The following is a 22,735-nucleotide window of genomic DNA, read 5'->3' on the forward strand; positions in this document are numbered from 1 at the left end:
TTAATAATTATCCCTTTATATATTATACAAAATGTCTAATTTCCCTTTTGGGTCTCGAGCTAAAAGGTTTGGGAACCACTGACATACCAAAGATTATTATGTTATATTAAGTTCTTTCTAAAAAAAATAGTTTTCTAATTAATTTGAAAGTTCTACTTGAGAACAACTAATGAGCAAACAAATAAATACTATAGTAAAACTAGAGGTTTGGAGAGTTTGGGCCGCAAGGTGATCGTGGTCATAGTGACTGGCCGGACGGCCGCCTGAAAAGCTTGGGAACCGAATAAACCTGTAAGTTCCTGTCTAAATCAAAGATGGAATCTTCTTCATTCCGTCTGCAGGTATAAAGACTACAGGGAACCACCTTGGTCAGCCCATCCCTACGAGATCTCCAAGGAGTTCTATGCCATCCTCGCTGTGCGTCTGGCCTTTGTCATAGTCTTTCAGGTAAAGTGATTCCCTCGACTCACAATCTGATTTGATTTATGATCATGATACGATTTGAAAAACATTCCAGACAAATAATAACTGAAAAAAGGTTATTTAATGTATTATTTTCTCTTGTATTGTTCAGGTTAAAGTGTTGCACGTCGAAAATAGCAGCTCAAAATAGGGATACCAGGTTGAAAAATGGTTATATTTTTTGAGGGTATAGCATTTTACCGACATAGTAAATACATAAACAATAATAATCATAATGTTTTGTATAGCCGTATATTGCATAATAATAATCATTTGTATTGTATTTCTTCCCTCTACCAACACATGCGCACACGCACACACGCGCACACACACACACACACACACACACACACACACACACACACACACACACACACACACACACACACACACACACACACACACACACACACACACACACACACACACGTACGTACGTACGTTCTCAGAACGTGGTGCTGCTGATGAGTGACGTGGTGGACTGGCTGATCCCCGACATTCCCAAGGACATCAGTCTGCAGATCCACGAGGAGAAGATCCTGCTGGTGGAGCTCTTCATGAAGGAGGAACAGGGCAAGATTCACATCCTGGACTGCATGATGCCGGTCCCACAGCCACGGCCCGCCACCACGGCCCCACCACAGCCCCCCGGGAACAGCAAAGCCCCCACGGCGGCCCCACCACAGCCCCCCGGCAGCAAAGCCCCCACGGCGGCCCCACCACAGCCCCCCGGCAGCAAAGCCCCCACCACAGCCCCACCACAGCCACCCCCCCGCAGCAAAGCCCGCCCGCGGTCCACGGTCCACAGTAACAACGCCAACAACAACTTGAATGTAGTGGGTTAGTACTTACAGAGTAATGAAACGCCAAAGGTCCCGTTTTTTGTTCGTTTTTTTTGTCTGATTGATTCGCCCGAAAACATTGTTTTTGGAACAACGGTGATTTTTTCACCACGGATAAGACTATCAACCTGTATGAAAGACGCATCAAACTATATATGAATAGCTTGAAGACTTTAAGGCCGTTGAGTTTAACACTAGCCACTAAAAGGATCTCCAGTCTACTCTGAAAGTATCGTGGCAAAGAAATTTCGAAATATATCAGATTTTCAAAATTCAAACATGGACCGTCAAGTGTTTCATTACTCTTTAACAAGTACATGTCACTCCACCGATAAGCTACCCCTCAGCAAAATCAGAATAGCAGGGTTGCTAGCTGGTGAAGACAGCTGCAGGTGTAATCGAGTCTGTGCCCTTATTCTTGTCCGGAACATTCCAGCAAATGGGAGAGCAGCTCTCCGATGATTGACTAGGGAATGGACTTATGGAAGAGGAGATTTCTGAGAACGTGTGTATAGGCTGAGAGACTAAGAGGGAAAGAGAGAGAGTTCACACTGCCATTTTCTTTCACTGAAACACAAAGCAATGTCTTAACCCGGGGGGTCTTCAACAGGGGTCCGGGGCCACCAGAGGCGCGACGCAGTCGCGTTGTGAGTTTGTAGATCGTTTATATAAGAGAGGTTTGGAGTAAAGGGAAAAACGAGCAGACCAAGTACCGAAGCCAAAGGTCAAGTTTACAAAGTATCGTAAGTAATGTCTGAAAACACGTTTAAGATGATGTCTGAAAGCACACATCCAATATGTAGTGGGGGGGAATACAAGAAAACTCAACCTAAAACAATCTCGTCTCGACCTCATTCACGTGACCACGTGTTTCCCAACGGGTCTGTGGCCCTAAGCTAGATGCAGAAGAGACCTAAATCAAATCTTTGCTTCTGGGGGTCCCTGGAACAAAATATTTTGCGATAGGGGTCCATCCGTGGAGCAAAATATTTTGGGATGGGGGTCCGCGGCCAAAAACACATTTTGGGGGTCCTTAACCACTGATACAGTAGGTACATTTAACAGTTTTTTGGCGAAAAAAAACGTATGTTGCTATCAGTGTTTCTCGAACTTTGTCATGTCAAGGACCCCCAGAATGATATGTGTTTGGCCACGGACCCCCATCGCAACATATTTTGTTCCAGGGACCCCCAGAAGCAAAGATTTGATTTTGGTCTATTCTGCATCTAGCTTAAGGCCACAGACCCGTTGGGAAACGCGCAGTCGTGCGAATGAGGTCGAGTTTGTTTTAGGTCGACCTTTCCTGTTACCGTGGGGGGTCCCTGCTTCATCTCTATTCTCAGCTAAGGTGTCCTTGTCCTGAAAAATGTTGAAGACCCCAGTCTTAACCACAGCTTCATCTGGAGATTAGAGCTCTCCGTTGTAACTATGTTCATGTCTTCCAACACTTATAAGACTGATGCAACCTTATACTGTCTTTAAAAAGAAGAAGAAAAAAAGTCACTGCCTTTGTAATCTTACAACTGTATGATCTTGAATAACTTCAGACAATGACAATATATACATACATTATATATCATAGCACCAATGCAACGTTACATTAGTGGTGATGGGAGGCAAGCTTAGCTGGCTAAAATGTCTTTTTTTTCCCCTCTTTTTTCTTCTGTGTGTGTCATTGAAAATCTGTGCAATAGCATCTGTGCAATAGCAATAACATCATCACATAATATTTGGGATTAGGGCCAGCTTTAGAAACACAGCCCTGCAAGTCTTATGGAGAACAATGTACGTGTTCTTAGCCAACAGCTGAAAGGTCACATACCGCCTGTCGGGTGGAAACCTTGTATGTCCAAAACCGTTACTTTTCAAGAAATGGAAACAGGAAATGTGTTGGGATCCAAAGTATAGTTATTATGTAGTCTCAAGCTCTTCTTAATACATTTGATATAATTCATATAATTATATCTGCGCTGTGGGACAGAAACCCAGCAGAAAAATATCTCCATAACATTTTGTGTTTTTTTTTTCTTTTGTAAATTACTTGATCATACAGCGTCACACAAGAGTAGGCCTATACAAAATTACAGATCTGAAAGTGATGCGAAGTGACATGTTTTGCGCTAGATCTGCTATTTCTGAATTTGAATCCTGAAAAGTAACAATTTTTGTTTCCACCCGACAGAGACGATATCATATATTTTGGTTAAATATTTATAAAACCCACAGACACACTTCACTTTCACGTTCAAAATGTTTCTAAAACAGCAAAAGAAAAAACAAGCTCACAACGACGCGTTGCTTCTTTTGTGTAAAAAAAAGAATCATGGAGATGAGGTTTCTGTCTGACAACAGACACAGTTTTACGAGACAGTTATACTTTGTTACCATGCTAACACATAGGTTTAGCAATAACTTTCAGAAACGTACAGTAGTTGGTTAACGTCAGATTGTTATGTTAGCAGTAGCACACATGTTTGTACAGAGGGTATTATGTAATATGTAATGGAACATTAAGATAAAGTGTGCACCATTATAGTAAGTAATATAACACATAACTTGCGATAAGTATCCCGTTGTTAGAAAATACAGTCACCTCCAGAATTGTTGGCACACTGATACATGACTTATTATCTACAAAGGCATTTTATATATTCATCACATAAGTGGTCTCAAGAACCAATGGCCAGAAGTCTATCTCTCGTTTCTGTATGAGGCAGCTTGATGTACAATTACACCCACTGGCCATGATGTGCAAGTGTACACCCTCTGGACATGACACTAGTATGTCACAGGGACTTTCCTCTAGTCCTACTCTTGGTGCAGAGTGCCAAAGCAGGGATACATCAAGGGTACCATTTTTATAGTCTTTGGTATTACTCAGGCCAGAGATTGAACCCCCAGACCTCCCAGTATTAGGGAGGATACTCCATGTGGACACTAACCATGTGTCATTTCAAGATTGTATATTACTCAATTCCCACCCTATCGGTATGCAACTCGGACGCCACAGAGTTGACGGTGTCTGCCATTGCGCCACTTGGAATAAGCACTCCCTCTGGTGTGCCTCAAGGTTGCTTCTGTTGGTGCACCTACCTTGTTTTCAGTGTCTCAGTCTCAGTCTGACTGCATTCCTTCTGCATTAACATGGTACTGAAAAGGCTTCCCAAGCAGAAACTGATAACGAGCAGGGATGATGGAAAGACTTCAACCCTAACAACACACTTTCATCCACATCAAGATATCACAAAAGCAACTGGCTGGATTGTCATGACTTTGCTGGGCACCTTCAGGCTACTCGGAGGATGAAGCCTAAACCATTTGAGTTGTTGCACTATTGCATCACCCTCAGTCCAAATTGTGTCCCCCCCATTCATGTTTAGCTCCACTAGTGCTCATGTGCATGGCTCTAAGGATGGCAATGTGTGTTGGTTCAAAGTCCCCTTTGGTCGTGTAAGGAGCAGCACGGCCTCTAGGGGCTGCTAGACTCACAGTATTCTCCCATTTCCTCCAGTAAATAAACTGTTATTGTGTCTTATGTATTTGTTTGTTTCCCTTAATTGCTTCCCTCTGACCCAGTCACAGAGGCAGTGAGATTTGGAGATATGTTTTTCAGGTACTTGGCAGCCTCCATATTTCGAAAAGCCAAACATTCATGACCCACTATCCCATTTGGCTGTATGTGTAAAGGGCTTTTCATTGTACAGGTATACGCTTTCGCAGGACAATGTCAAATGCTTCATTTTAGGCGTAAGACATAATTGTGAATCTTTTGTTGTTTTATTGTTGTTGCTGTTGTTGTTTTTAATACTTGTAATTTCTATTAATTGATTGCCTTTTATCAATAAAGGTTGCCAATAATGCCAATGATTCTATAGGTGACTGTATTTTATACATACTCTACGTCAGTGGTTCTCAACCTTTTCAGGCCGCGACCCCCACAATAATCATATTTTAACTGGGGACCCGCCACCCTGCACAAGAACTTGGAATTGTAGGATTGGCATTGCATTTAGTTTGGCTCGATCTATACCATTGTGAAAATAGACGATATACATGCTCACAGCGCCTCACAACGCATTGATATGTGTTAAAAATGCTAATGTTAAAATGCTGATGCTAGCTAATGTTAAAAATGCTAAAGCTAATGATAATACAAATGCTAAAAATGCTAACACCAACCGCTAAACGGGAAGCGCTCACTTGCTCACAGCTGCAGGCACACTTAAAACGTCTTCGAAATTTTATTTTCTAATTGCTAGCTGTCAATACATCACCCTTAACCCTATACTTCATCATCATTCATGACAAATGGCAAAAAATAATGTCCTTTGACACCTTTATGAACATTTTCTGTCACTGTCCACCTAAAAGGAAAAAATATATATGAAAAGAAAGCTTAGGCTTCTGAATCCTATGAGATGAATAACTTTGTTGTCCCCTGTAAACTCATTATGGCTCTATAGCACAGAGGAAAGAACTTTCCCCAGAGAACCAAAAGTTGCTGGTTCAAGTCCAGTGAAGGCATTTTGACACATTAAACGTAGGCTATCAGACTGTATACATTTTCCAAAAGGACTGTGTTTCATTCAGTCTGAGAAGCAGGGATAAATCATTTCTACACATAACTTGACTGTACCAGCTGTAATTAAGCTAATGGCCAGCAGAGGGGAACACTGGCTGCAAAAATAAGTTGTTTAGAAGTCTATGTCAAGTGAGTCACACTTTTAGAATAATTACCTTGTTAAACATTTTCCTAATACTTTCATGTTGTCAGTCTTTTTTTTTCAAGTCTTCTGTAAATGATGGTCCCATTTAGAGTAAAATAGATGATAAAAGCAGGGTGTGCTTTTGGGCGTGGCAACATTATGACTATGCGGGCCAATTGCCCATTGGCGACATGAGGGCGCATTGCAATTAGAACTGCAGACTCACTCCATGTCTTCTTCCTGCAGTAATCTGATTCTAAAGACTCAGCTCTTAAGTCTCCACCTCAATTTATTTCTTGATGAAATGGGTACAAAGGACCCCAATGTAAACAAGCCAGTGCTCTCTTGGGTTTAAATCCTATTTATATCTGAACTGTCTTGTGCTTTTCCTATATGTAAACTGCTAGGCTAAGTATTAAATCAATCAATCAATCAATCAATCAATCAATCAATCAAACCTCAGCCCATAGCACTTACCATAGCACTTGGCCTAGCCTCAAGGACCTTGCAGGCTTATGCAAAGGAAATAATAAATAATTTAGATAGCATGTTATGTGGACAGATACCAGGTCATTGTTGACCTGGAATCCTATAGTGTGTATCGCTTCAACAAATTATTGTTTATTTTACTTAACTGTTAGACTGATGACAGGTTCTTGGTTTACCTATGCTTTTAGATACTATTTCTATGCATTTGATGCGTTACCTTGTGTGTGTTTACCTTGCTTATTAAGTCGCTCTAGATTAAGCGTTTCTGCTAATTGTGCTAAATGCCTAAATAGTAATTTGTGATGGCTACCATGGCGATCAGCATAGGCGTAGCAAGGCATATCATATCCACAGCTCTGATGGTAGAATCCAAGATGATGAACTTAAAGGGATATTCCACTTCATAATTAGATATTTCATAGGCCTACATTTTATCAGACCAGACCATCCAGGGGAAAAAAAGACGTCTGATGACTTTATCATGGTTAAAATTGAGTTTGAAATGACAATGGGTGTATGGGGAGGGGCCCTGGATGGTCTGGTTTGATAATAATAATATATACCTTCGTCCCGAGAGGGAAATTCAGTGTTTTCAGCCCAACCCAGCTGATTCGCTGCACACAAGGAGCACGTGAGCAATTAGGGGTTAAGAGTCTTGCTCAGGGACACACATCGACATTGCTACCCTGGCCTGGAATCAAACCAGGGAGAACCAATGGTTCCCCAGGCGGGCTCCCTAACCATTCAGCTATGCCGCCCCAAATGAAATGATAAAATGAGTATCAAGTAACTAAATATTGAATGAAGCAAATTAAAAACTGTCCAGGGTGTTCACAAAAGCCCGAGTAGACAATAAAATTAGTAATGACCAACCTTTTTTTTAAAGTGGAATATCCCTTTAATCTTAAGGAAGGCCATAATGCCAAACTCTTCAAAAACCAAGTAGAAATCAGGGGCAGCATGCAACAAAGAATCAATCAGACACATAGGGCTCATCGCGCTCATGAAATGACTTGTAAACGTAGGCCGCCAGAGTTCTTTTTTAACCAAATGGGTTCCCAGATTGCTTAAACCCAAACCAACAAAAAATCTTACCCCAAACCTTAAGACCAATCCATATGAAAATATCACACCTAGAAGCTCACAACACGTTGCGGATGTGACACTTTGTGAGCTTGTAAGTCGGCTATTTCTGACGTGTGACACCGTCGTGCACAGAGTATGAAACCCCAGCTTAACCGTAACCCAACCCCAACAAAAGAACCTAACCACAACCCTTATAACCCAAACAAAAAACAAATGGTCAACAAAAACGATACACTTAAGCCTTAAAGGGAACACAACAGCAGAAAATAGCCGATCTACAAGCTCTTGGCTATTTTCGGCTAAGTGGTCATGTGTAGACACCGGAGGTTAAACCTTCGGTTAGATTCCTGAAAATACAAATTAGCATGAATCCAACATATATGTGTAAACAATCAAACAAAAAACATGAATTTATACAACACTGTTGATAGTTTTGTCAAAACAATCTATGTAACTATCTAAACTACATTTCTAGGAAGACAGTGAAGTAAAAAGTACAGTAAACTTCTGAATTACTCTACTACTAATTTTGGAGTGAATTTCCTTAATAAACTAGGACCTGTACATAAATTGGGATGCCGGGAAAAAGAAAAATGGGTAGCTTTCAAAAGGCTTTGGACCCATATAGAAATTCAGGCAAATTAACTTTATTTCATTTAGCAAAGTACAGCTAACGTTATTACTGTTTAGGTAAAATAAATAGATAAATTACTATCTTTTACGTTGATTCAATTGCAGTATGCTATATTAAAAAAAGAAATGCTCTCGTGCTTTTCAATGCTGAAGTATTTTTAAAAGCAATGACTTTAGTACATTATTTAGTTCTATGTGAACGGCAGTATCTATACTTTGACTCAAGTTCTGGGGTTGAGTACTTTGTCCACCTCTGGTTGTGTCACACTTCGTCCCATGTTGTCACTGTATCACAGTGGTGGAAAGTAACTTATTAGTATCTATTTCTACTTCATACAACTAAGTATACAACTGGCTATAAGATCATTAATGTTAAATAAGAATTATTAATAATATAGAAATGATTGTGTTATGCCATCTAATATATGAAATACATATTGTTGGGGTGGGTTGGTTGAACTGTAGACTAATGTTTAGGCGAACATAAAAAAGCTTCTATTTGTTATCTTGAAAATGTGCACAATTTGTGTCACTTTGGTTGCCCATTAAATTCAGAAGTTAGGACCACAATGGAAACAAGTACCCAGGTGTTGTGTTAACCTTTTAGCCTTAATGTCTTACTGTATCGCACCACGTGCTGTTTACATTTCTGAAGTATTCAATCAATATTCAATCAAGATAAATAGTCAAAATCGGAACTGTTGCGCCGGAACTGTCCCCTCTTTCCAAGTACAGGGCCTCCAAAGAGTCCCGGATTGCTGTTTTCTTCTTTTTGTCACAGCCTCAGTGCACACCTGCTGCCTTCGAGCGGTTAGCCATTTCAGGCTCCATCTCTTGATGAAACAAACCCTGCTTTCCAGTTACTCGTCATCATTGCGAGCTTGTAGATCAGCTATTTTCAAAATTTTTGGAACATTTGTGAAATTATGGAATATATACAACTTAAGCCTAAGTGGTTCAACTTCTTATTTATTGTGGGCTCGCTGAAAGGCGAGACCAGTATGTTATACCAAAACGTTATATGTTTATCCTCAAAAAAATTACCGACAGTACAAAGGCAGGGCCTTTAGCCAATGAGGAGCAGCGTTCTTGGTGACATCACCACCAAGAAGTGCAACCTGATATAAATAACAACATGTGGGCTCGAGACCAGTATGTTATATCAGTATGTTATACCAAAACTTTATAGACCAAGGTTATTCTCCTCAAAGAAATTACTGTACAAAGGCAGGGCCCTTAGCCAATGAGGAGCAGCCAAAGGGTAGCTCTTTGTGCCCATACATGGTGTTCCATGCGAGCACTGTTTCGTAGGAACAGTATTTTCTAAATTAGTATTAAGATCTAACACAAAATGTTTATAGAATGCTAAGAGTTATGTCACAGGGTCTGTTTTGCCCTGAAGAAAGTGTTGAAAGAATTGTCTCCTCCATTGGTCTTGACACACTGGGCATTGGTCCATCCCATTACATCACATCCAGACTATAGAGCTCCCGGCAGGCATTGCCAATCTGGCCCTCATAGATGGAGATAATTTGTAGTCACACGCTACTGATTATATCTTTCAACTGGTGTGTGTGTGTGTGTGTGTATGTGACTCTCTCTCTCAGTAGAGGGAGTCCGTGTTCCTGCTTCTGGGTATTTTGATCTTCTCGATGTTCTTCATGATTGTGTCGTGTAACGTCACATAATAGTTCCTGAGATCAGACACTATGATCTTCAGGCTGATGTATATGTTCTCATCGATCTCTGTGATGGTGCGCCAGTAGTCCTCCACTTGTGGGTGCCTGACTATCTTGGACATCTGCTGCGCCCGCGTGATGTAGTATTTGGATATGTGGTCCAGGTAGGAGAACGCCACCAGCCCCACCACTCTGAGTTCGGCTATCGTCTCCTCTTGGACCGACACGCCAAAGTTGTTGCCGTCCTCTATCTTGGGGATGAGCAGCTGCACCCACATTTGAACCGTGTTGCATTTCTCTATGAGTGTCCTGATCTCCGGCTTGACCTTCTCGATCAGGTCCACGAGCTTAGCGTTGCTCGCCATCGTCGTCTCACCGGGCACGGCGAAGACCTTGGAGCCCGTCGCCTTGTCCTCCCACCCGCCATTCTGAGCCTCCAGTCCCTTGTGCAGGCTCGAGAGCAGAACGGGGTCGGGCACGTTCGGGTTCGTCTCCGAGTGGATCTCCTTAAGCTCAGAGACGTTTATGCAGGGATCCGTGAGGAAGTGGTCGAGTTCCAACAACTTCCTTGGGAAGAAATTGGCGACGAGGTGCTCTGCTTCCCTCGTGATCCGTTCCCTGAAAGCATCCACCTTGGTTTTGATTTCGTTGTCCACTTTAAGTAGAGGAGACATCTTTAATCAAATTATATAAAGATGGCCCTTACAGTACCGTAGATGTGAGGCTTCCCAAATAATGACATCAAGAATTGTGTGAGCTTATAAATTACTATTGGCTTGCAAGGTGCTAGTTTGTCTGACAAAGTTGAAGACTAAAGGTGCCTTCATGCCTTATACAGACAGACCAGGGCTCTGATGTGTTGTCACACATAGTAACGTACGCCTAACAACGCCACTTTGCAGAAGCTCTGTTTAAGTACAGTATGTCTCCAGAATTGTATCCTTGACTGCATGTGTAGTGATTCACATCGAGCTGGGATCAAACCCCAGTCTCCTGAAAACCGACACACAACCTACCACACAAACATTTGTCCTTTCATTTTGCGTTTTCTGAGTTTGGTCCTAGCGCACTTGCCATAATTGCTCTGCATCATTATAATGTCCTTTATTGCATCTGCATATCTAAATATGGCCATATCTAAATATGGGCATCTCCGTCCTCCAGTCCAAATATGGAGCGTTACATCATGGCAATGGTGTGTATAAAAGAACAGAAGCTGTTCTGGACTCAAACTCACACGAGAACCATCAACGTTCAATCCTACAGTACATATAGCCGGTTTCTAATAAATCGAAAATAATGTTCCGCAACCAGTATGACAACGACGTCACAATCTGGAGCCCCCAGGGACGCATCCATCAGATCGAGTACGCAATGGAAGCAGTGAAGCAAGGATCCGCGACGGTGGGTCTGAAATCTCGCACTCACGCGGTCCTTGTGGCACTGAAGAGAGCTCAGTCCGAGTTGGCCGCTCACCAGAAGAAGATCCTGCACGTGGATAACCACGTGGGCATCTCCATCGCTGGTCTCACCGCTGACGCAAGGCTTCTCTGCAACTTCATGCGCCAAGAGTGCCTTGACTCCAGGTACGTGTTCGACCAGCCGCTTCACGTGTCCCGTCTGGTCTCGGTCGTCGGAAGCAAGACCCAAGTACCGACACAGAGGTATGGAAGAAGGCCTTATGGTGTGGGGCTGCTCATTGCCGGCTACGATGATATGGGTCCACACATTTTCCAGACCTGCCCCTCTGCCAACTTCTTCGATTGCAAGGCCATGTCCATCGGTGCGCGCTCCCAGTCTGCGCGGACCTACTTGGAGAGAAACATGGACACCTTCCTTGACTGTAATCTGAATGACCTCGTGCAACATGGCCTCCGCGCTCTAAGAGAGACCCTGCCCGCTCAACAAGATCTCACCACAAAGAACGTGTCCATTGGGATCGTCGGCAAAGACATGGAGTTCACGATCTACGACGATGACGATGTCGCCCCGTTCCTCGATGGACTCGAGGAGAGACCACAGAGACGGGTGGCCCAAGAGGAGGAGCCTGCTGCAGAGAGGCCTGATGAGCCAATGGAAGGCTAAGTTGATGATGAACAAATGGAAGGCTGAGTTGGCTGACATGGATGTTCTAAATGTGTCACAGCCCTCACCATCACCAGTCAGAAAAACTTTCACTCCACTCCATGCTTAAAGATGCAGTGCAATGATTTTTCCAACCCTAAAACATGATTATCAGGTATTGTGATTATACTAGGAGGGAGATTTTTCCCAAAAAAAGTGTACAGAAGAGTTAAAATTAGGTTTTTATGTGGTCACACCCACCAGTTCATTAAGTATGCCTGGTTGTCATGGTGGGTGGTGACCCAGCTGAAGTAAGCCACACCCACAGTATTGGGTGAATGGTAAAAGGGGAGGGGATGATTATATGATGTCATTTATTCACTGTTTTTGGATCGGCGCTTTTGAGCCACAAGGTGTCAGCCTCCGGGAAGAAACCCAAAATACAAAGGGACTTAATTGCTCATAACAACCACACCAGGGGGTCTAATGAAGTACTGTCAACCTCATAGACACATGAAAACCAGAAAAAGTACAAAACTATGGCCTCTTTAAGGTCATACAGTGTAACCTTTTCATATCCACAAGTTTCCGCGGGAGTTTACTGGAGACTATCAGGACCAAACTTCCGGGTTTAACAGCAGACATACAAGCTCACGTCGCGTCGCAGATGCAACCCGTTGTGAGCTTGTAAATCGGCGGCGGAACCTCGGTGCAGACGTTTGCGCAATGCACTATGGGGCGTAGGAAACTCGTGGATAAACAAAAGTTGTTTTTTCATGTAATCTGGAGTAGCCATATATTTGAGAGGTGCTAGCTGCTCCTACATCTGGCTTTGTCTGTTTGTATGTGTGTACGTGTGTTCCACACTTGGCTCATTGGCCAAGCTTTGCGGGACGCTTCATAAAAAGCGCCGCTCACTTCACACTGGATGTGATTTTCCCTTTTCTACCAATTAACTAGAAAACTAGACCAGGTCAACCTGGTTGTGCCAGACCCCCTGTCTGTCATCATCATTTATGACATCATGCCTTTTGTAGGCATGTCATCATCATATATACCCTTTATATAGAAAAGGGACAGACCGACATTTGCTTATGTAGGCCTACCCATTTCATGGGTCTGGCAAAAAAAGGGTGCAATTCTGGGGGATTGCAAGTGTGGTTGCACTGACACGAGTCTTGAGGAATCCATTGGGGACTGAATTCCGTCTTACAATTTATAGTGTACAAGGACCTTGTCCAGGGGTATGCACAGTATATGAGGGATTGAATGTAGGAATATTGAATGTAGTCTCAGAGGTAATGTTGGAGAACCCAGACGTAATGTAGGAGAACCCAGATGTATCAGTGATGTCAGTCATCTCCAAATTTGGGCATTGTTTCAGCATGCAGATGTTACCATGGCGGCGATGCATGTGCAGTACAGGCGGCGGTATAAGTGATGTCAGACATTTGGGAACTGTTTCACCCATGCCCATATATGACCTATGCCCATATGGTGCTCCCTGTCCAGGCCAGTATGTGACGTCAGTACTATGACGTCAGAGGACAGACAGACCAGATGCACTGTGGTAGATTCAAACCCCTAGACTCCGCTGTGGTGGGCAAGTACCCCTCTACCACCTGAGGACCAAAGGTATTTTTTTTCCCTCGAGGACCTGCTTATTACTTGGCTACTTTAATTGTTGGCTCGCTGAAAGGCGAGACCAGTACGTTTATATAAATATACAATATATACAAAAACTTTATAGGTTAAGTTTATTCTCCTAGAAAAAATGACCAACAGTACAAAGGCAGGGCCCTTAGCCAATGAGGAGCAGCGTTCTTGGTGACATCACCACCAACAAGTGCGACCTGATATAAATAACAACACGTGGGCTCGAGACCCGTATGTTATATCAATATGTTATACCAAAACTTTATAGACGAAGGTTATTCTCCTCAAAAGAATTAGTGACAGTACTAAGGGCCCTTAGCCAATGAGGAGCAGCCAAAGGGTAGATCTTTGTGCCCATACATGGTGTTCCATGCGAGCCCACACTGTTTCGTAGGAACAGTATTTCTAGTTAATTAATAATAATATAAATAAATAAATTGACCCAAAAGCAACAAGTGCCTGGTGAACCACCAGGTCGTAACATATAGCTGTAGCTGACGGTGCCTGGGAATTGAGAAGGTCAGTGGATCGACTCTCATCTCACCCAGTCTGGTGTCCAAGTGTCCTGAACAAAATTGATGATTGGTCTCTCAGTTCAGAGCAGCCATGTTCAAATCCCAGTTCTCCCATAGGTCATTGCTCTTTTACTTGGACCTTTTTAAGGTTCAAATACAAAAGAATAACTCAAGAGCACTCAAAATGTAGTGAGAGATGGAGTAGTGGTCTAAAGATCAGACTCATTGCTGATGTTCCATGTACACATCTCAATGCTCCTACATTGCTGTTTTACTTTGACATGTTCATGGGTAAAGTACAAAATAATTACTCAAAAGCACCTCATGTTTTTTAGGTTGGAGATGGTGTAGTGGTCTAAAGATCAGACTTAACGTGCAGAGGTTCTGTGTTCAAAACCCAGTCACCCTACTAACTGCTGCTCTATTACTTGGATATTTTCAAGGTTAAAATGCAAGAGAGATGGAGTAGTGGTCTAAAGATCAGACTCTCATTGCTGATGTTCCATGTACACATCTCAATGCTCCTACATTGCTGTTTTACTTTGACATTTTCATGGGTAAAGTACAAAATAATTACTCAAAAGCACCTCATGTTTTTTTAGGTTGGAGATGGTGTAGTGGTCTAAAGATCAGACTTAACGTGCAGAGGTTCTGTGTTCAAAACCCAGTCACCCTACTAACTGCTGCTCTATTACTTGGATATTTTCAAGGTTAAAATGCAAGATAAGTACTCAAAAGCACCTCATGTTTTTTAGGTTGGAGATGGTGTAGTGGTCTAAAGATCAGACTTAATGTGTAGAGGTTCTGTGTTCAAAACCCAGTCACCCTACTAACTGCTGCTCTATTACTTGGATCTTTTCAAGGTTAAAATACAACATAAGTACTCAAAAGCATCAGATAACATTACAGTGAGAGATGGCCTAATGGTCTAACATTCAGAGTCTCGGTTAAGAGGTTCCATGTTCAAATACCACTCAACCTAGAGTCCATCTCTGGAGCGTATTGACCTTTTTAAGGCTAAAATTGTCTAAATTTTCTCGACTTCTTCCAGTGCTCTCAAGGCATGTTAATAAGAATTTTATTCTGTAAAATGTTTGCTGGACAGAGTTCTTTCAGATATAACCCCCCACCTTTAACTCTCAGGAAACAGGGGGAGGGACACCCCTCCACGATGGTCCTCCGTGTACCTTGGGCATGGGACTTGAACCTGTCTGAAACCTGCCTGAAGCAGGGACAACCGATCAAGCGACCATACCATTGAGCCAAGGCACCTTTGGGCCCTCAACAGGTATCTCCTGGTGCTTTTGAGTTGTTCTCTTCTATTTTAGCCTTGAAAAGGTCAAAGCACTACAGGAATGGATTTGAACATGTGACCTCTGCAATCGGAGTCTGATGTTTTAACCACTACACCATCTCCCACAGGAGACTTTATCTGGTGTTTTTGAATACTTCTTTTGTATTTTAACCTTGAAAAGTAACAACAATAATCGGTACGAGAACTCGGATTTGAAAATGAGGGTCTGATCTTTAGACCACTAGACGCATTTTCCAGTGCTTTTGACTAACTCTTTTATATTTTAACCTTGAAGTAAAACAGCAACATAGGAGGAGTGAGCTTTGGACACTGAAACTCTGCACTGAGAGTCTAATCTTTAGACCACTACACCATCTCTCAACATAGATAGCTCCTGGTGCTTTTGAGTAGTTCTTTTGTATTTTAGCCTTGAAAAAGGTCCAAGTAATACAGCAACGCAGGAGGACTGAGATTTGAACCTGGAACCTCAGCACTGAGAGGCTGATCTTTAGACCACTAGAGTAGACCATCTCTCATCAGAGGTATTAACTTTATTCCTAGTAGGACTCGGATTAGAACATGGATCCTTTGAACTGAGAGTCCAATCACCAGGCCGCTAAACCATATGCCAATACAGATATTTTGACATGTTCTTTTGTATTTTAATGTTGAAAATGTATTACAGCAATGTGGGAGGACTGAGATTCGAACATGGGACCTCTGCACTGAGAGTCAGCTCTCTATACAACTACCATCTCTAAGGTAATGGAAAAAATTGTCTATGAACAGGTGGCTAAATATCTTGAAGAGAATAAACTGATCTACGAGTTCCAGTCTGGCTTCAGAGAGTCCCATTCCACAGATACATGCCTCATCTATTTGAATGATTACATCAAACGTGAAATTCACGATGGCAAATATTGCGGCATGGTCATGCTGGACCTCCAAAAGGCATTTGACACCGTCGATCATTCTATTCTGATTGAAAAACTCAAAGCTATTGGTCTTGATAGCACAGCAGTGAGATGGATGCACTCTTACTTGGTGGGGAGGGAACAGATGGTGGAAGTCAACGGAACCCTGTCCCCCCCCCTCCCAGTAAACTGTGGAGTACCTCAAGGGAGTATACTAGGACCACTGTTGTTCTTAATATACGTAAACGACATGTCATCTGCTTGTGACTGCAATCTGTTTCTGTTCGCGGATGACTCGGCTCTCCTAGTCTCCGGCAGAGACTTATTGCAGGTTGAAAAGGCCCTTAACTGTGAACTTAACAAGATCTGCACCTGGCTCAATGACAACAGACTCTCAATTCACCTAGGCAAAACTGAATGTATCCTCTTTGGATCTAGTCAGAAACTTAGCCTAGTCGAGAACTTCACAATTAAAGTAGGTGACACTGTGATAGAAAGAAAAAACTACATCTGCTACCTGGGTTGCATCCTGGAGGCTAACCTATCCAGTGAAAAAATGACCACCAAGGTAATCAATAAAGTCAACCAACGAATTCGCTTCTTGCAAAGGGTTGCCCCGCTGATCAATACTAAATCCCGAAAGACACTAGGAGGAGCTCTTATTGGGCCCCTCATTGATTACGGAGTCCTTGTCTGGTATCGCGACGCCCCAGCCGCCTTAAAGTTAAAGCTTCAAACAGCCCAAAACAAACTAATTAGGGTTGTGCTTGGTCTCCCTCCTCTGACCCACCTTACCGATCATCACCACGAAAGCGTGGGATGGCTCAAAGTAGCTGACAGAGTACAGCATCTTGCAATGGGCCTGGTGTACAAGATACACTACACCTCCAAGATTCCCATGTACCTGACAAACTACTTCTTAAAGGTCAAGGATGTTCACGACCACAACACCAGAGGCAGCTCCACTAATCATCATCAACGTAGATTTAACACTAAACAAGGCTCTAACTCGTTCTCCTGCTACACCATCAACACGTGGAACGCCCTTCCTCAAGCCCTAAAGGAGAGCAAATCCCTAGCCTCCTTCAAAATTGGTATGAAAAGTCACCTTCAGACAGCTGCTACCCGTGACTTGTAAATAGACTAAGCCCCCATGCCCCCCCCCCCCTTTTTTATTATTCTTTTTTCTGCCTTTGTATTTTGATGTTATGCTTTTGAAACTGATATTATCCTAGATAAAGTACTATGTTCTATCCGTCTGTCTTTCAATGTTATATGAGATACTTAAAGTGTGGTTCCTGTGGAAATAAGCCTTGGCTTTCTAGGATCTCCTTTTAGTTGACCTTGTACCAGTGATTTGTACTGTCATGAAACTGTACTTTTTTCTATTGCAAACCTCTAATAAATTCTTCAATCAATCAAAAAAAAACACCATCTCTCACACAGGGTAGCCAACCCTCCTGAATCAGCAGGATTCTCCCGGATTTTGACACCATCTCCTGCAGTGCATCTGAATTGTCATTTCTCCTGAATTTCTCCTGAATTTGGAATCAAACTCCCCAAATTCACCAGAAAACAGGAAATGATATCTACTATGTCATATGCAAATGATGCGAAGATACCGAAGATACCTGTTTGCGCCATTCGCGCCGCACCCAGATGCGTGTGTGTGTGTGTGTGTGTGTGTGTGCAAAATCCCCCAAAAAGTGAGTCCCAAAATCAAGGCAAAACACCTGGAAAAAAGTTAGTCCCATCAAGGCGAAACACCCGGAGAAAAGTGAGTACCAAAATCCCCCAAAAATGAGTCCCAAAATCAAGGCGAAACACCCGGAGAAAAGTGAGTCCCATCAAGGCGAAACACCCGGAGAAAAGTGAGTGCCATCAAGGCGAAACACCCGGAGAAAAGTGAGTCCCATCAAGGCGAAACACCCGGGTCCCATCAAGAAGAAACACCCGGAGAAAAGTGAGTCCCAAAATCCCCCAAAAAGTGAGTCCCAAAATCAAGGCGAAACACCTGGAAAAAAGTGAGTCCCATCAAGGCGAAACACCCGGAGAAAAGTGAGTGCCATCAAGGCGAAACACCCAGAGAAAAGTGAGTGCCATCAAGGCGAAACACCCGGAGAAAAGTGAGTCCCAAAAAACCGGGTCGTCGTCCCCGGTTTGGGGGGGGGGGGGGGGGCTCCACGGTGCTGCCGAAATGTTGTGAACTCCCGACTTAATTTCGGTACTCAGCGGTGTCTTCTCATTCATTCAGCCCGGCTTCAAGTGTTATTTGTTTTGTTATTGGTAGTTCATGGCTGCCAGTTCCCACCTGATGTTGTGTGGGAGTCCAGACTGCTCCAGACTGTACTGAATAACTGCTAGCTTGCATAGCGTCTTCAGTGTAGGACTAAAGTCTAAGATGTACAGCTCATCTGGTGTGGACAATCCTCCAAAGATCAGGATACGATCTCCCACCATGCAACAGCACATCCGAGCCATACTTGAACAGGGGCCTTTCCTCTTGGGCACAGCCTTCTTCCAGGAGAAACTCTCTGGACTGAATTTCCACATATCACTGAAATGCTGAAAACAGTTGTCACCATGAAATATGTACATCTCTCCATTGTAGGAAAAGGCTGCATGACATTTGCGTCTTTCTGGGACAAGCTGTGCAGAAGTCCTGCTCAGCCAGCAGTTGGTCTCTGTGTCAAACACAGTGAGGTTGTTGTAGAAGACCCCCCAGCCCCCATAGCCCCCGAATACAAACATCTTTGTCCCAATGATGGTGGCAGAGTGACTAAGTGTACCAGGTGGAGGAGTTCCCATGGTGTTGATTAAAGACCAGACCATGTTGGTGGTGTCCAATTTGTAGATGTCATTACTGCGTTCAATCAGCTCGGTCTCTCCTCCATAGATATACATGACCTTCTCCAGGACACAGGCTGAGTGGAACGACCTTGCCTCTGGAACAGTCCCAAATACCTCGGGTTTGAACCATCTGTGGGTGTCGACATTAAATGTATAAGTAATGTTGCAGAACGGAAACCCTCCCCAAAGGTACACCACATCTTCTATGAGCACAGCTGTGTGGTGGGAACACATGTTGGGAACCTCAAGTGGACATTCTCCTCTTCCAGTTGGCTCTGGGCCTGGGGGCAACTTAATCCAGTATAATGACACTGTGTTGAAGATGTGGACTTCAATCGGATCAATCTGATCACAGTTGAAAGTGATCCACCATTCCTTTTGGTGCCCACCAAAGGAGTACAGCTTGCGTCCGACTACCACAGCAGCATGGCCGGAATGCTTATGTCCTCCTTTCAGATGAGTCGTCCAGTGAAACATTTCAAGCATGAATCAGTTAAACTAATTTACAGACAAAGTTGTTAGCAGGAATTGCAGATATCTGTAACAAGTTACAAAATGACGATTACTTTACTGGGCAATTAATTTTGGTCATGATTTTGTGAAGTCATTGTGTTATGATGTCATTTTGTAAGATAGCTACTCAAACTGAATGACCTTTTGGCAAACAATATCATTAGAAATGTATTGATCTTGTCAGTAATATGATGTCAGTATTATGACATCAGCCATCCATTTAGACTAGAGGTTTTATCTTCAAGGAGTTGTTAATAATTCATGTGTTGCATTTGTAGTCCTAAACAGCCATGTTGAGGACCAACACAGATGTTTCAATTTGTCTGATTGGTGTAGAACTGTTCTACGCCAATCAGAACACCTGTGTTGGTCCTCAACATGGCCGGTGTAGGACTACAAACGCAACCCATGAATAATATAAGATCGTGCCGTTTTGCGGGAACTCACAGCTATGTTGCAGCAGTAATATGTTTTCAGCTGCTTAAGTTACCATCCCCCATTGAAAATGTGCATTTAAACACTTGTATATCTTGGTATTGGCTCATGTTCACATATTGTAATGTTTTATATTATATGATTGGTATAATTTTTAAGGGGACACTGAGATTTCATTCATGCCCTTTGAATATGTATGACAACTTACTGCAGCTCTTCAATAACACTTTTTTATACAATTTCCACCTAAACCATACATTTTATTTTTGTTCTGTGGCATCAAGAAACAGAACCACAAAACACAACTATAATGCTGTCATGACCTAAGGATTCAGGAAATGTATAATTTCATTCTGAGGTTGTAATTTTCAACCATATCTTAAACAAGTACTTTTTATGAGAAAGACAGGTCAATAGGCCTATATGAAAGAATACCACTAAACCTCCCTAAACACTGATTGTTGTCAAACATCAATGTGCATGCACTCCATTCTGTAATTGAAACAATGAAAGCGTCTTTGAAGTTTTTTAATGCAACATTTAATATTTATAAATGTTTAGCTGCGGGAATGCTGTACAGTGTAAAAAAAAAAAGTGAAGTGGATGAGCCAATTTGTCGCTTACATCTACACAAACATTCAGATATCAAAAATAAAGTGCTTAATGAAGGCTTAAACATGTCTAAATATGGTACATCCAACTAGAATTACCCGTATTTTCTGTATTCTTTAATTAGAAGCATCCCCATCTATCGGTTGTCACGTGCTTAGTTTTACCCGATTGTCCCAGGTCTTTTAGTGCACCATGTTACAACCGATAAATGGGGCTGATGCACATGGGGAAAACCAGGAAATACTAGGAAAAACTGAAAACAATTGGATGAAAATCGCCAAACCAGATCATACCTCATCCATGACGGTCATGAGATACGACCATTCATTTTTCAGGGCTAGGCTAAGCCCAACCTCAATTTCACAAACACTCTGCCTAAACCTAACCTCAAAACCCTGTCCAACGGGCGAAACACCAGGAAAAGGGACTCTCCCATCCTTGAGCAAGACACCCCTAACTTCCCCCGCCCCGTCTCTCGCAGCTGGGTGAAGCTGAAAACAATTTCCCAGCGGGATCTAAAAGAAATAATAATCATTTAAAAGAAAAAACATTGTGTTCGTATAGAGTAGACGCTCGCTCCCAATGCACTGTGGTGGATTCATGCCTTTGGCTGCAGATCCCCATTTGAAAATATTTTTTGACAATGTGTTTAGAAAAAAGCAGATCTGCTCTCGGGCGGCGCAGTGGTAAAGTCCCTGCCCACCAACACGGTGGTTGTGGGTTGGAATCCACCATGGTGCAACCAGCTTTGTCGGGAACCTACACAAACACAACTGGACCGTGTTTCGGGGGAGGGAAGCCGTGCGGGAAGGCTGATAATAGTCCCTGCACGTACTCCTACAGGCTGGGTCAGCACCTGTCAGCGGGGACTGTTGGGCGGGAGGAGTAGGACAAAGGCTCTACGTCCTCCCGGTGGGGGCTCCTCACCACAGACATAGAAAGGTAGACGCCTCTTCCGGCTGGGGGGTGCTGGTCCAAGACTCCTGGCAAGCCTCCCAATAACTCTACGCAAGCCTCCAGAATTCTGAGGCGGGGCTCTTGGGAATTCTGAAGGACGCTTCCTTGTGCGTCACAGAATGGGAAGCTCGGTAGTCCAATCAGATGCAGGACTGGCAGGACTCCCTCTTTCCCATTGGAGGGGGCAGAGTGACTTCCGCAGTTCCACAGTTATGCACTTCCGCCAGAGGTGTTTGACCAGTCGCGCTAATGAACTGCAGCGGCGGAGGAGGTATCTAGCTTTTTATATCTGTGCTCCTCACTGGCAGGTGAGTCAATAGGATACAACAAAAATGACAACACAGAAATGTTGTGGGGAGGAATCAATATTGGCACGACTACATTGAGAAAAAGGGTGTAAAATAAACGGCTACTCTTAATTCTTTTAAGAGTAGCCAATAAGAACAGAAAAAAAGAAAATAATAATAATGGAATAATGGAACACATCATGAGGCATTGTGAGCTTATAGATCAGCCATTTTCAAATAGCCTATGTACAGTATATGGGGTTTAAGTGGTTAAACACATTTTGATGTTATATCTACTCATCTGCTGGGGACCACCTCAGTACAGAATACGGGATGACATGGCAGAACAAATGTGTGGCTCTCATAACTGATGTTACACAGCACATTATGCCTCACATAACAGCTGCATAATATTCATAATATTTGCATGGATCATCAGGAATACTGGTAGCAAGCACTGCATGAACTGCATTTCCATTGCAGGATCAATTAAAGGTTGGTTTATCTATCCATCAATCGAAACAATAATTATCTACCCCATGTTTTGCTCACTAAAGGCCCATTCCCACTGGGCCAGATAACAGATATCTGGAGATATTTCTCCAGATATTTTTCCATGCAAAGTGGATGGTAGATACAGATACAAAAAATATTTGCCACAGATAAAAGTATCTGTGGCAAATATCTGTGGTGGACTTTTTTTTTATCTGTATCTACCATCCACTTTGCATGGAAAAATAT

At 42.9% G+C, this 22,735-nt stretch overlaps 4 protein-coding genes across 4 annotated transcripts in view; 2 read left to right on the plus strand and 2 right to left on the minus strand.

Moving 5' to 3' along the window:
* Positions 1–1,307, plus strand: part of ano1b (anoctamin 1, calcium activated chloride channel b) — a gene marked incomplete at its 3' end in the record, with an annotated part of 66,102 nt that extends 64,795 nt beyond the window's left edge. The window contains exons 25-26 of the mRNA XM_080737047.1: positions 342–447; positions 912–1,307. Coding sequence (XP_080593173.1) covers positions 342–447; positions 912–1,307 — 502 coding nt within the window. The remainder of the gene's footprint in view (positions 1–341; positions 448–911) is intronic.
* An 8,514-nt stretch (positions 1,308–9,821) lies between these two features.
* Positions 9,822–10,571, minus strand: LOC308293731 (proteasome activator complex subunit 3-like; the record flags this gene model as incomplete). Its single annotated transcript, XM_080736349.1, has 1 exon — positions 9,822–10,571. One exon carries the CDS (start codon positions 10,569–10,571, stop codon positions 9,822–9,824), a length of 750 nt encoding a protein of 249 aa, XP_080592475.1.
* A 625-nt stretch (positions 10,572–11,196) lies between these two features.
* LOC308294320 (proteasome subunit alpha type-1-like) lies at positions 11,197–11,982 on the plus strand (the record flags this gene model as incomplete). The annotated part of the gene is made up of 1 exon (XM_080737048.1): positions 11,197–11,982. The coding sequence occupies one exon, from the start codon at positions 11,197–11,199 to the stop codon at positions 11,980–11,982; it is 786 nt and encodes a 261-aa protein (XP_080593174.1).
* Positions 11,983–18,750: 6,768 nt separating this feature from the next.
* The window catches only part of tdrd12 (tudor domain containing 12), a gene marked incomplete at both ends in the record, with an annotated part of 47,001 nt that continues 43,016 nt past the window's right edge, over positions 18,751–22,735 (minus strand). The window contains 2 exons of the mRNA XM_080737049.1: positions 18,751–18,879; positions 19,170–19,405. Of these exons, the coding sequence (XP_080593175.1) occupies positions 18,751–18,879; positions 19,170–19,405 (365 nt within the window). The remainder of the gene's footprint in view (positions 18,880–19,169; positions 19,406–22,735) is intronic.

This window comes from Nannobrachium achirus, assembly GCF_963921795.1.
Source record: "Nannobrachium achirus genome assembly, chromosome: 11".
Lineage (NCBI taxonomy): Eukaryota > Metazoa > Chordata > Actinopteri > Myctophiformes > Myctophidae > Nannobrachium > Nannobrachium achirus.